General features: G+C 36.3%; 1 protein-coding gene across 11 annotated transcripts in view; it reads right to left on the reverse strand.

Moving 5' to 3' along the window:
- NCKAP5 (NCK associated protein 5) overlaps positions 1 to 15,696 on the reverse strand; it is a 966,791-nt gene that overhangs the window by 601,946 nt on the left and 349,149 nt on the right. For all 11 annotated transcript variants that reach the window (XM_072788976.1, XM_072788975.1, XM_072788977.1 and 8 more), the window contains one exon: positions 10,106 to 10,179. In XM_072788976.1, the coding sequence (XP_072645077.1) occupies positions 10,106 to 10,179 (74 nt within the window). The remainder of the gene's footprint in view (positions 1 to 10,105; positions 10,180 to 15,696) is intronic.

Consider the following 15,696-nt stretch of genomic DNA (forward strand, 5'->3'; position numbering starts at 1 on the left):
CCTAGGGTCTAAGTAAGAAATCTCCCCTAGTAGTAAAATTGGGTTAATGGATTAATGCTGAGTTGACAGCTGCAGTGGTCTTTCTCTCTCAGGTAGATGGTTATTGCTGCAGAAAATCTAGGATTATCTCCACAGAAAATATACATATGATACTTAATCAGTGAGCATTCAGTAAAGATCGAACACAAGAGCATCATCAGTCAGGTTCCCATGAAGCAATCTTCTGAGGGCTCCTGGGCCATGAAACCAGCCCTAGGTGGCCAACCTCCAACAACCCTGTATCTTAGAAGTTCTCTCTGCCCTAAGATACCTAGACTATGCCTCTACCAACTATTTTACAATTTTAACCTATTCCTGATTCTTTGATTCTAGGGTACATTTCCATCCTCAGCTCTTTGTTGGATTATTTATGAGGTCTAATTTGTAATTCAAAAGTATTCAATGTGCTACCATTAAAGCCTACGAGAGAAAAAAAGATATAGTTTGGATTTCTTCTTTTCAGAGAGACCCAGATAACTCTCCCCAGAGTTGGAGGGTGGAAGTAGGGTACTAGAACTTCCTGCTTGCTGCTAGGTCTCTAAATATAGAAGGTCAAAGGGAATGACCAAATAAAAAAAGAAAAAGAAGAAAATACTTCCTTTAACTCCAGAGTTGCCCATATAGAAAATACATAGAGTTATATGCTAATAATCAATTTCTTAAAAAAAATAAAACCCACAAGTATGCTCAAGCACTAACAAGTTGGTGATTTTTTTCCATTAAAACTAAAATTAAATAGAAGGCCAGAGTAAATTACCCATTTCATTCTTCCTTCCACAAAAAAAGACACTTCATCATTTCTACTGTGGGTGTAGTTGAGCCTCAACACATACATTTGTATTGAATGGGTCATTTACATTGTTGCCTGCTGGAGTTTTTCTTCTTTCAACTTAGTAGGGAATATTTGGGATCTTTATTACTCTAAATAAATCTACAAAATGTCTCTTGCTTGAGGCTCTTTATTTTAATTTCAGATGAATAAATCACATTTGGTTCCTGCCATCCTATTAAGATAAGCATGGACCTAAAAATAACAAATGTGTTTGAAGCCAAATGTTTTCAGATTAAGTAGGGGTAAATTTCTCTGGATGACCCCCAAATCAAATTGACATTATAATATTTTGGGAGATTTTGAGAGTGTTTTTTGAAGGACACAAACCTGTTTAAATGAGAGGTAGAGTTATTTTCAAATCATCCATGGACCTACTTATACAACTTGATTCAACTCAAGCTTCCTATGGCAGCAAATCCATCTTTCAAGTGGGGATGCTTCCCCAGCTATCTTAGGGGCAATTTTATATCTTTGAAGGATCATCTAATGTCTTCATCTATACCATGCTTTATTCTAGACCTGAATTTCTCATTATCTTATATGCACTTATACCTAAAAGTCTTAAAGGCAGTTCAAATCACATCGATTCAGTAACTGATTCTTCCTTTGCCCTCACGTCTTCACATCTGCTCCTCCTTGGGAGTGAGATCAAACACTGCCTGCTCAAGGAAGCCTCTGGATTTCTGAAGGACAGTCTCCTAAAACTTGTTTTACAGATGCCTCTACCTAGCCCCATAGAATAATCTTGATAAATATGTGTGAATTTTCTTTCAAACACAATTTGGAGTGAAGAGAAGGGGATGAGGCCCATAAGGTTTTCAATCGTCTATTTAAAATATTTATTAGGTTAGGACCTAAACATACCTTCTGTGCTGGATTAACATAGTCCTTTAATTTAAAGGATGGATAAATTTGATTAAAAAAAAAAAAACAGGAGAAAATCATGTGTATAAAGTTAATATAGTTTTACTGTGGCATTTTTTATGTCTCCTAGCCCTAGAAGACCTGAGTTCAAATACCAGGCAACTCCTTAAGTAGCTAAACATGTAGATCGCATACAGGTCACCTAAATAAACTGTTATGCTCATAAATCCTCAAGTACAAAGTCAAATATGAACCTCAATGATCTTCTAGTTCAGTTAACCCAGATAAATTTCTGGACTTAGTTCTATTAGTCCCTTTTGCTACTGAACAAAATTCAACTTAAAGACAAGAATGCTACTTCACCCAGGACTTCAGAGCTACAAGAAGACTAAATGCTTCCTTGCTCTTCTAAAGCAGCAGCAGCAGCAGCAGCAGGCTATAGTAAGCATCCTTTGGGATACTGCTCAGCCCACCAGCCCCCTGAGTACTGTCCAGGGATGACCTAACTGTTGAAGCATGTGGCAATACCCAATTTCCAGAGCTCTGATTTATTCCCCCCTATGCTGAGCAGAGGGCATGACTTCCAGGCAATACTCTTATCTTGGCAGGGGTTTGAGACTGTCTGCATCTCTAAAACAACCCCTGGTGGGTAATTGAGAAGTGACATTGATGGGATTCCAGGGTGGCCCTTATGCTTACACTTGCCCTAGAATACAGCTATGATTTAGAAATCCATCCCAGGGGCTGAGAGGAGGGGGAGATAATGTAAAACGTGCTGGCCCTGGTCTCCTTTGACCTCAGCAGAGTGGGGCAGGGGTGCAGGGCTGGGAGACCATGTGCTCTTATTGAGTTGGCATAGCATGAGGTTTCCTTTCAGAGCTTTTATTGCTATTACAGAGCACTGAGCTCTCTCTGTTTGCTACACATTCTATCCCCCAGAGATAGCCTCTTTTTCTCCTGAAGGGACTTAGAAAACAAATCACAGTTCTTATTTTATTTGGTGTCCACCATTAAGAATTCATGCAGAGCAGTTTTACTTGTTGCCAATTAAGATCTCCCAGTGGAAGTCTATGATTACAGCAAAGGCAACCTGTTTAATACTCAGAATCTCCTTAGTCTACATAAATTAACCCCATGAGGGTAGAGATGTGCTAATTCTTAAGATGCCTAGATAATTTGATTCTAAAATCCAAAATACATAGAGGGTAAATCTCCAAGAGCTCTGGGCTTTACTTTTCTCAGGGCGTATGTGCTTTTGCTTCTTAATTCTATTCTACAACTCTAAGACAATTTCTAGATAAAGCACGAAGAAAGACTCTTCTTTTGCCAGGGACAGAGTAAGAGCATACACCCTCTCAGTAAGCAATTTTAATATCACTCACATTTTATAGAAATTAAGATTAGAACCGAAATAAATTTTATGCAGTTGTGCCAACTATCTCCCCCTCCCCCAAAGTGTGTAAATATATTGAAATTAGGGAGCACATGAATGAGTATTTGGAAGATAGATCATTTCATTCCAGTATACACTCTTAGATAAATACCCTTTTAGGGGCACCTGGGTGGCTCAGTCGGTGTAGCGTCTGCCTTCGGTTCAGGTCATGATCCCAGGGTCCTGGGATTGATCCTGGGATCCAGCCCCATGTTGGGCTTCCTACTCAGCCAGGAGCTTGCTTGTCCTACTCCTCCCTGCTCATGCTCTCTGTAACTATCTCTATCTCTTTTCCCAAATAAATAAAACCTTTTAAAAAAGGTAAGTAGCATTTGAATCATGGAAATAAAATACTTTTTGTCCATTTTTTTTTGTCTTACCTCTTTCCTGAGACTAAGAATCATAGATAAACCAGAAAGCAAGAGTAAAACTCTATTTTAAAGAACTCTGGAAGCACAAAAGATTGCAAATAGCCAAAGCAATCTTGAGAAAGAAGAAGCCGAAGGTAGCACAATCTAAAATTTCAAGATACACTATAGAGTTGTAGTAATCAAAAAAATATGGTATTGGCACAAAAACGGACACATGGCCAATTAATCTATGACAAAGGAAACAAGGATATACAATCTCTTCAATAAATGATGTTGGAAAAACTGACCACATACATGCAAAAGAATGAAACTGGACCACCAGTTTCTTTCTTACACCATACAAAAAACAAACTCAAAATGGTTTAAGGACCTAAGTCTGAGACCAGAAGCCATAAAACTCTACTAAGAAAATACAGGCAGTAGTCTCTTGGACACTATCCTTAGCAACACTTTTATGGTTATGCCTTCTCATGGAAGGGGAACAAAAGGAAAAATAAATTCCTGGGATTATACCAAAGCTGTTGCACAGCCAAGGAAAACATTGACAAAACAAAAATTGACCTACTGAATAGAAGATATTTGCAAATGATATATCTGATAATGGGTTAATATCCAATCTATTTTAAAAACTTATACAACTCAACACACACACACACACACACACAAAACACACAAGTAATTTGTTTAAAAATGGGCAGAGAATCCAAATAGACTTTTTTTCTAAAGAAAATATACAGATGGCCAATAGACACATGAGAAGATGCTCAACATCACTCATCATCAGGGAAATGCAAATGAAAACCACGGTGAGATATCACCTCACACCTGTCAGAATGGCTAAAATCAAAACAAAGTAAAAAGTTTTGGTAAGAAAGTGGAGAAAAGCGAACCCTTGTGAACTGTTTGTAAGAATGCAAATTGGTGCAAACACTGTGGAAAACATTATAGAGATTCCTCAAAAAATTAAAAATAGAAATACCATATGATCCAGTAATTCTACTACTAGGTGTTTACCCAAAGAAAACAAAAACATTAATTCAAAAAGATACATGTACTACTATGTTTATTGCAGCCTTATTTATAACAGCCAAGATATGGAAGCACCCTAAGTGTCCAGTGATAAATAACATATGATTTTACACAGACACATACATACATAAACACAAATACACTCTGAAATATTACTCAGTCACAAAAAATAATGAAATCTTGCCATTTGCACCAACATGGATGGACCTAGAGGGTATCATGCTAAATGAAAAGTCAAAGAAAAGCAAATACCATGTGACTTTACTTATGTATAGAATCTAAAAAATGGAACAAACAAAACAGAAATAGATGCCCATAGAGAACAAAATGGTGGTTGTCAGAGGGGATGGGAGATGGGTGAAAAAGGTTAAAGGGACCAAGAGGTACAAACTTCATTTATAAAATAAATAAGACAGGCGATGTAAAGTACAGCATGAGGATTATAGCTAACAACATTGTAATAATCCTGTAAGCTCACGATGGTAACTAATGGTGGTGAGCATTTTGTAATGTATAGATTTGTTGAATCACTATGTTATACACTTGAGACTAGTAACATTGTATGTCAACAATACTTCAAGTAATTTTGTTTTTCAAATTTGTATACATTAAAATTATAATTTTATTGCTGGAAAGGATAGGCCTTAGGGACTTTTATATTAACCAGAGATCTATATATGGTTTTCAGTTAGGTATCTTACTCCCCTTGATGATGTAGGAAACCATCATTTTTCCCCTTGAGGAAGCAGAAGTTAAATGCTTTATTAGGGCCAGCATAGCTTGTAATCAATAGCGGTTCAGATTCTTGGAGTTTTGTATTGAGGCTTGGGCTACCCCAGGAGCAATTTTCATTTTCCTACCCCTCAAGAAAATGGTGAAGAACTAGAAATTGCCCTTTTCCTATATTTCCATTCCCCTTTTACTAACAACCTGGACTTCTCACACTGTTAGCTGATCTTCAATTACAGTACCCATCCCAGTACCAGTGAAGTAAAGTAAGAGGGAAGAAATAGTTACAACAATGTTTCTGTATATTTCATTATTGAACTGGATAGATTACTATTTCCCAAAATATGTTCCTTTTAGCTTTAATCAGAATAGATGCTGCAAGAAAGATAGGATTTTTTTAAGAACTCAAAATTCTATTTTATATCCTATATTTGAAATTCATAACACATTAGCCACTTAAATGGCTCTGAGAAGTTCTAGAATTCAAACATTCTAAAACTTGATTTTACCTATTTTACCTAGTATATCTCAAATTTGACCACAGAGTTACTTATTTTATTTTATTTTATTTTATTTTATTTTATTTTATTTTATTTTATTTTATTTTTGAGTTACTCATTTTAAACATACACACACACACACACACACACACACACAACAAAACACCTCTAACATCGACCAAGGATATTCATTTTTCTTAGAATGTGCTTGAGAAAATGCTCACAGATCATTTAGATCACTAGTCTTCAACATGGAGGAAAGAGGATTCTGAACTCTGGAGACATTTTTGATTGTTCCACAGAGGGCTTGGTACTGGCATGTGGTGGGTAGAGGCAAGGGATGATGCTAGACAACTTATAATGCACAGGACAACCTTATTCCCAACCCTCAAGGAAAAGACTGGTCTGGCCCCAAATGTCAATAGTGCCTTGACTGAGAATCCTTAGCCTACATAGAGCTTCTTCAAATGGGATTCTGATCTGTGATCTGTAGTCTAGAAGCTGGCACTCTGTATTCACCAGATCTTCTCATTTAATTTTGGCTGCATGGAATTATTCTTTATGTACAGACTATTGATAACACTGTCTCTAATTCAAGCCATGAAACTCTGAGGTGAACACTTGGATATTGTCAGGATGAGTTATTAGCAAGCTGCTAGGTATTTCTGCTATTTTACTGGTTTCTACTTATGTTCTTGGAAGCTTTCTACAATATATGTATTAAATACTATAAAATGATCCAGATGTATAATTAGAGAAAAATAAGGTTAAACATGTATTTGTACGTGTTATATAAACGTATTATTTTAACCACCATGTGTTTCAAATAATCTCAGTGTTCAGTAATTTTAAATATTGGCTTTACTGATAGATTCTTTTTACAGAAAAGGAAACTTATTCTAGAGAGGATACCCCGTGGCCAGTTTGGGGAGGCCAGGCCAAGAGTCCAAGTCTCCAAAACTTTCAGGCCTTTTTCTATTTCTATAGTATTAATGTTGCTTCCATTTTTCACACTTACTTTCACATGTGATATGAAAGTGTCATTAACACTATAAATATTCATGAATTCAATTGGTGTCTTCCAACTGTTTGTGTTTGTTCTAAACTCTTTTAATTTGAAGCTGAGAATGGATAAAGATTTCTATCAATTGTTAGAAGAATTTTAAGCAGTTGTTTCCTTACCATCTCTCTTGTCAGTCAGTTGTATTTCACCAAATCAGAAATGGTAGATGATTTAAAAGACATTAAGTGTAAAAGAGCCTTTTCTCCTATTCTTAAATTTCCACATTAAAACAAATAAACATAGAGAAATTTAGCATCCCATTTCAACATTTACTACTAAACTAATTGTCACTGAGGATTTTTAGTTTTCTTCCTCAAACAGGGAGATGCAGAGCAAAGTAGGTCCACCCAGACTTGTACTCCAGTCTTATACTAGATTTTAGATTCTGACTCAATCTACTCAGATGAATTCATAAGAATTTTCTGTTGGTGTCAAAAAGTGTCTTTTTTGAGCTAAATGACTGCTCATTCTTAGACAGCTATATTTGAACTTCAGATTCTTTTGCAATTTGAAAACTAGAGACAGATTATATATCTATTTCGGTAGAATACTAAACAGGGCACCAAAATAACTAGTTATTTTGAGAGTATAATTAGGACAAGTATTTGTGTCACAGCAGATGTTTATACTATAAGACACAACTACAACCTATTAAAGACTAGTAGCCATCTCCATGAAAATAAGGAAAGACTTATTTTTGTATCTGATCTTGTATCAAATCTTCAATTGGTCCCATTCTTTCATTATTAAGCAAGTAGCAATAGTATACCATGTGTCTATAATGCTTTTGATCAATCCTTAAACATTGTGGCCATAAATTAATGCTGAATACAATTGTTGTTGGAACATCTAAGTATTCAGGATTTGTCTAAGTTATATGTAGGTTAAAATATAAATCAAAGGCCATCAGTTAAGATCAGCAGCAATGATAATAGCCCACTCCGTGAAAATTGCAGCAGCTACAAATCAAAGGCATAATACAAATCAGAAAAAAGTTTATACTGACTTATGAGGACATTTGTTCAACTTCAGACAATCCAATTGTGCTTGAATACGTGACATGCTATTCCTGTGATCCTTTGCATCATAGATTGTACTTTAACTCAAGAAAGTATTTTAAAAATTTAATTATAACCAGAAAGAATTTCCCCGCGCTGCTCACTGTAACTGGCATATCCTTCACCCAAAAACAATTTGGCTAGAATTGCAGTTATGATATTGTCCCAGCCATCAGAAAGCCTACCACTTCAAGTCACTCAAGATCTGTTTATAAAATATAACCAAAGATAATTTCATGATTCAATAAATAGTATATAAATCTGCTATTATTGGTTTTCATTTTCTTTTCAATACTACCCATTTCCATCTTCTCCTTGGTAGTTTCTGACTATTGAAATATCATTACTGCCCTTTATTGTTATTCAAATGAAGTTTTTTTTTATTAGATCTTCTGCCACTATGTATAAGGCTTTGCTTCTTCAGCAGCAATAATTCTATTTCTGAAGGAAAATAGAAGTGATTGCACACAAAATTCTGAGCTCTTACTTTATGTTAGGTTAAGTCTATGCCTGAAAAATTGGATTTTCATTTAATCCAATCCAAAAAGATCAAAAGATTTTTATTAGCTTTCTTACCAAAGGAGGAAAACAGGCAGGTTTTTTTGGTTCAAAGACCCATGAAATCATAACTCCTCCCCAATGATGTATATAAGACACACTTAATGACCGAATTAAACTCTAATTTCTTTCATCAGATGGTATTCATCATTTTTTGTATATATTTTTCTTTTAAAAGAAAGGGAAAACCAAATATCCTATATAAATGGTTGAAAGAAAATGTTACAATTCACTTAAATAATGTTTTATATCTTGGAGGAGATCTATGAGAAATATAATCTAAAAGATACATAACTATAAATACATTGTTGTGGCTTTATTAATACAATATGTTGATTAGCAAAAGAAAACTTAATTGACACCACGTATAGCTCTCAAAAACACATCTAACAGTTTCACATTGAGGTATATAAAATTAGTTCGTTATGTCTGCTAACAGCAAGTGGACTTAAAAATTATGTATTGTAGTATCCTATCAGCAGTTTTTCCATGCACAGAAATGGAAGAACCATTGCTAGAAGCACAGTCCTATTTTTTGGCAGGGAAACTAATATAAAAGACAGAACACATGAAATTATTAGGCATTTTGACCAAGAACTACCATCCCTGAGATAAGACAAATTTCAAGGTTATTGGGATTTGTTACAAGATACATGAAGAAGGAGCAGCATTGCCTGGTACAAAGACTGATGGTGATACATTTGGATGAGATTGGGCAAGAAGGCCACAGGGTTAGCAAATATTTACCCGCCACCTCTGTGTATAAAGAGAGCACTCTCCTCCAGCTGCCAAGAGATAAGAAATAAAGGACTTCAGGGGCTTACTGACCCTTGGGAGAGAAAGCTAATTACATTAAACAATTCTGGTACAATGTGAGCCATCGTGTAATTAAATACTAGCAGGTTTATTCCAGATACCATGAGCCATAGTAATTTAGAAAAAGAATGGCAGATTCCATAGGAGTACCTATGCAGAGCATGATCACATGGACCCTAAAGATCTAGAAATATAACAACACAATCATTTTAATCAGCTTCGATTCCCAAGAGGCACTAGTGAACAAGTAACTTGAGAATATGCCTTTTATGATATTAATCTCTTTTTCCAGTTTACCTGCACCAATGTTCTCCTATACACTTCCTCACTGAGAATCAGAACCCACCACATAGAAAAACTAAACATGAGAGGCCTACAGAACAGCATTCTTAAAATATTCTCCTTTAATATGAAGAGAAGCAGACATTTTAAGCAGCTAGACTCAACTTTTCAATTACAGAAAAAAGCTTGATCTTGAAACAGACAAGGATTAAAACAATTTGGATTGTAGTTACGACAACATAAGTTTGTTCTGTGACCTTGGACAAATTTATTTCTTGACCTTAACGAAGTGTCATGATTTTCACCATCCTCCTGGCTCTGAGCAGGTCCTTGACTCAAGGACAACTTCTGGCACTGTTGCTTTACTTTCATTAAAGGGATACAATTCTCTAAGGAGTCTCTGGTGATTTCTGCTTCCAAAGGTGCTTTTGACACCATGTGTAAGAAGAGACAGTTTGCCATCTCCTTGCCTCCATGATCATCATGAAAACTGTCAGGGCTGCTCTAAGGTAAAGACATGGATTTCACTCACCTCCATAGACTTCTATGTTGTTCCTCAAGCTGAGTTAGAAGATGCTCAATGTATTTATTGGAGTCCATATATTCCTATACATGCAGACATACAAAGACAAATAAAGCCTCATTACAATAGGCACCAACATTCAGACTCTATTTCTCTTTATAGGATTTTAAAAAAAAAATATTTTATTTATTTATTCAGGAGAGACACAGAGAGAGAGGCAGAGACATAGGCAGAGGGAGAAGCAGGCTCCCTGCAGGGAGCCCAATGTGGGGCTCTATCTGAGGACCCCAGGATCATGACCTGAGCTAAAGGCAGATACTCAACTGCTGAGCCACCCAGGTGCCCTAAGGGAAAGATGTTTGACAAGATAATCCCTGGTCTCTCTAGTTCTAGGAATTAATATATCTGTTACTTATATACAGAGTTCCCTGGAGATAAATATTTTCTCCATATTATCAGATCATTCTATAAACAGAGAACTGGAGTTCTATAGAGTCAGCATAGAAACCCTCTTATTCACAGAAGAAAGGTAAATTTCATAGTCATCTACATTGTGGTCCATATATTCAACTATATAAAAATAAGCAAGCCAAGGACATTGGGTGGCTCAATCAGTCAAGCGGCCAACTCCTGATTTTAGCTCAGGTCATGGTCTCAGGGACCTGGGATCAAGGCCCATGTAGGGCACTTTGTTCAGCAGGGAATCTGAACTTGAGGATTCTCTCCTTCCTCTGCCCCTCCTCCTGCTCACACTTGCATGTACATGTGCTCTCTCTAAAAATGAATAAATAAATCTTAAAAAATAAGTAAGTCAATGTTGCTGATTTTAGAAAAATAAGAATAAAGTAGACAATGCAGAACTTGATTATACCGGTCTTATGATAATTACCTCCTAGTAAAAATGCTACTTTTGAACTAGATAGAATGCTTTATTTATTCACTGGGCATATTGTTGACATGGATGAAACATGTCCATTTCCCTTTATCTCCTTATATAAAAACATAGTCTAAATTGTTTTGGGGGTTTTGTGAGGTTTTTTTTTTTTTTTGTCTCTGAAAAAAAGAATCTGGCTTCTAAGAAGATATGAAAGCAAGGTATATTTTTATATTCTTCTCAATCAAACCATATTTTAAAGAGATATTTCTGAAAAATAACAAATTCCTTGTAACACAGGTTTATAGAAGCCCATAGGTTGGGCAGCCCCAGTGGCCCAATGGTTTAGTGCCACCTTCAGGCTGGGGTGTGATCCTGGGGTCTTGGGATTGAGTCCCACATCAGGCTCCCTGCATGGAGCCTGCTTCTCCCTCTGCCTGTGTCTCTGCCTCTCTCTATCTCTCTCTGTGTGTGTCTGTCATGAATAAATAAATAAAATCTTAAAAAGAAAGAAGTCCATAGGTCATAAAATATGATTTTTTTAAATTAGTGATTTCTGAGTATGAAGTTCATATGCAATAGTTTCAGTTGCTAACTATGGAACTAAATACAATGTTTAAATTTGTGATGATTGGTTTCATCCTGAACCTGATATTTCTTCTACTTTCTATTTGAACATCTAGCCTACCCTCCTCTGTGTCTATAGTATATCTGTCTTAGATGAACTAGCGTACAATGGTTCCCGTGGTAAGGTGCCCGTGAAAGTTACTGTTTTGTTTCTTATGGATTTGAGATAAACTAAGAACTTTAATTAATGCTGATTCTTTCTGATATAGATTTTTTTTAAATTTTTATTTATTTGTGATAGTCACAGAGAGAGAGAGAGAGGCAGAGACACAGGCAGAGGGAGAAGCAGGCTCCATGCACCGGGAGCCCGACGTGGGATTCGATCCCGGGTCTCCAGGATCGCGCCCTGGGCCAAAGGCAGGCGCCAAACCGCTGCGCCACCCAGGGATCCCTAGATTTGTTTTGATTAAGTGCTGTATATAATCTACTGCTCCTATAAGAATAAGTATTATAATGGGAGAGGGCAGAAACTACATCTGTAAGAATTGACCTGATACTATGGAAAAAACCCTTTCCTAAGTTTCTGGAACTGGGTCTACCCACTTAGTCTTTTTACTTTCTACCATATTTCAGGTAGGCTAGACAGTGCACCATATCTTTACCTAGCTAAAACTGCTCTTCTCTGACAGTATAACTCCATTGCAGATCATGAACTAAAGAATTTTATTCTTTTCAAATAATATTCTTTTTTCATGTTAATTATTTAAAAGATACCATTGGGCATATCAAAACTAAAGCAGATATCTGTTAGTGCAGAAAGTTATAATAGTTTGTATTTATGGCATTAAGCATCCTGATCAAGATTTAAAGGTTTAGAACACTTGAAGTTATCAAAGACATTAATTTTCAAATACATCCATCAATATTTTTAAAATACAGTTTCCAATTAGAAACAAATACATAAATCTCAAAGTCATTCATCCATTCTTTATTCAACTGTTTTATCAAAATGTATTATACTCCAAATGCTATTCTAAGTTTGCTTCATAGAGTAATAACTGAGAAAGAAAAATTCCTTCTATCAAAGAGCTTATATTCTGTAGAGAGAAACATAACAAGTGAACACATTGACTTCTGACTACTGACTGATATGCTATGAAGGAAGCACACCAGTGATGAGAGAATTTACATAGGGAAGGGGCACCTCCCTTATATAAAGTGGTTGGAAGGAGACTCCAAGCAAATGGTATTAATCTAACACCTGGAAGAAAAGGAGGAGGTAAGCATATTGAGAAAAGAGGGATGAGGGAAAGAAAACAGCATCTGCAAAGACTCCAATCTGTGGAGACCATTACCTGAGTGAATACTAGGACTGTGTTGTTGCTAAGGTGAAATGAAAAAGCCAAATCTTGTTCAGAAGACAGCAGTTACCACCTGGAAAATTCAATGCACGTAAAGGCTTCCTATTATTTTTATCTTAACTAAAGCTTTCACAAAACGTCATTGTGTCAGGCATTGTGCTAAGTACTTTCACAATGTTTTCTCATTTAATCTCAATATCCCCATAAGCTAGATACTATTAGTATCCCCATTTTGAAAATGAGGTAACAGACTTTCCAGTGTTCTATAGCAAGGAAGTGGCAGAGCCAGGATTTGAATCCTGCCATAAATCTAGTCCAGAACCATCTGTGTATGCTCTTCCTAAACCCACCCTCTGACCTTCTCATCCTCAGTGTCTTTGTCTATGCTATTCCATTTGCCTAGAACACTTAACCCCACCCAAAAAAAAGTGGTAACAGTAATAATATTTACTATGCAAATTAAATAAAGTAGCTCCGCCCATTTCCCCTAAAACTAACTGTAATGAAAACCATGCGCTCTTAACCAATGTAATAATGGGAAAGTAGGAATATGAATTTTCCTTCCTTTTGAGCTATATTTTTCTCCATAGCACTGTCCCTTCTAACATCCAATATATTTTACTTGAGTTTTTTGGTGTTGCTTATACCCCACTCATTTCTCCCCGACTTCTCCCCCACCACACACACACAGGCTAATGGAAATGAAATGAGAAAAAAATACAGTGCATACATGTACTTTCTGTTGAATGAATTAATTTTTACCCCAGATAAATTCTACCCTTATGCAGCATCCTCACCTATTTATCATTTCCATTCCCTAAATTGGAGAAATTAGTTAACTAACAAGAAATATCTATCATTTTATAAAAATAAAATAGGATTATTCCATTTTTTGTCTATTTGGATATTAACTCCAAGAAAACAATACATGGTGAAGGCAGTGGGGCTGCAGTGGTTTGCAGTAAGCTATAGTCATATCAAGTTCAATACTGTAGCTACTATACCCACAGCAAGAGCTTGGCCATAAAGCACATACTGGATGTTATTAAATAGGGTACCCAGTATTCTAAAGTATCAAAGGTACAGATGGAAAGAAAGGACATGGCAAAATCCCACCTCACTAAAGCATAGCTCCCCAAATTGCCTGAAAAACACTGGATATTTGAGCCAACTTAAACAAAATTTCTTTATAAATGTAGATAGCAAGGAAATAGAATATTCACTGTCTATTGGCTAACCCGGAACTGGATGGATCACTTCAGAATAAGTGCATTGGAAACAGACAACATAAAACCCATGACAAAGTATGAAAGGACAAGAGATACAGAACATCACCCTTAGTCAGGAGACAGAGCACCACTTTGAAAATGATTAAGAGAACTATGAAAGCATTATAGAAAAACCTTAACATGTTCAGTAGTATCCTGAAAAGTATGGACCCTATGAAATGTGCAGAAAAACTTAAGGGAAAAAAAAGGTACTGAGATGAAAAGATAACCAATTTAGGGTTTATTTTTTAGATTTTATTTATTTTAGAGAGAGAGAGAGTGCGTGCACCCAAGAGAGAGTTGGGGGAGGGGCAAAGGGAGAGGGAGAGAAAGAATATAAGCAGACTCCTCACTGAGCACAGAACCCCATGTGGGGCTCAATTCCATGACCCTGAGATCATGACCTGAGCCAAAACCAAGAGTCAGATGCTTAATCAACTGAGCCACTCAGGTGCTCTGATAGCTCAATTGATTTTTATAAAACAAGATAAGCTGAAGTAAAGAAAAAAAATTAAAAGGGAGCTGAGTGAGCTAAGAATTTCAAGGAAATACACATCGCAAATGCAAAATTAAAACCTGTCGGTCCCCACTGTGATTTTTATGACAAACTAACTCTTCCCACCATGGAAAGGCAAAGGATTTTGGTGTATTGGCATGAAATTGGTCACACAAATGAAGTCTACTTCTCAAGTATCTCATCTAGAAACAATTATGGCCAGAACTTAAATACTCACTAACCCTTCTGCCCTTTCTTTAGTAGAATTAACTTAGTTCTGAAAACCCTACAACTAGAGAAAAACATACACATATAACCCAATTATCCGTGGTGTCAACATTCATTGAGCGCAACACAGCTTACCTGTGAAGGCTGTCAGTTTCTCAAGCATTCCTTTGGCCACTCACCACAAAGACCTTGTTCAAAGTAACTAACTCAGTCAAGGTTCTATTCTACTCATTTTCCTTATGAAAAACTCATCTTAGATATGAAAGTAGAACTGACCTTGAAAGCACATACATAGTCCTGAGGACAGATATAATCTAAGTATATTAAGTACAAGATAAAGACGAGAAAAGAAACAAAATGAATATTGGGTCAGAAAACGTAGATTTGTCTAACAATTATGGCTCTGGAGTATTTTACAAGATTTGGGATGGAAATAATGATCAAAGAGATAATTTTTTAAAAGATTTTTAAAATTTATTCATGAAAGACACAGAGAGAGGCAGAGACATAGGTGGGGGGAGAAGCAGGCTCCCTTCAGGGAGCCTGACACAGAACTCAAACCCAGGATCCCAGGATGAGTCAAAGCCTCAACCACTGAGCTACCCAGTGCTCCTGATCAAAGAGATAATTAAGGAAATATTTCAGAACAGAGAGGGGAAAAAAAGACTTGAACATGCACATCAAAAGGGCTCCCCACATCACATTCTAGGGAGAGTTTTTCTATAAACCATCCACACATCTGCTTGCATAAGAGCTAAGAAAAAATAGTGGATGTAGGGGGGGACCACAAGCATCTAAACCAACAA

The sequence above is a fragment of the Canis lupus genome, chromosome 20 (genome assembly GCF_048164855.1).
Source record: "Canis lupus baileyi chromosome 20, mCanLup2.hap1, whole genome shotgun sequence".
Classification (NCBI taxonomy): Eukaryota; Metazoa; Chordata; class Mammalia; order Carnivora; family Canidae; genus Canis; species Canis lupus.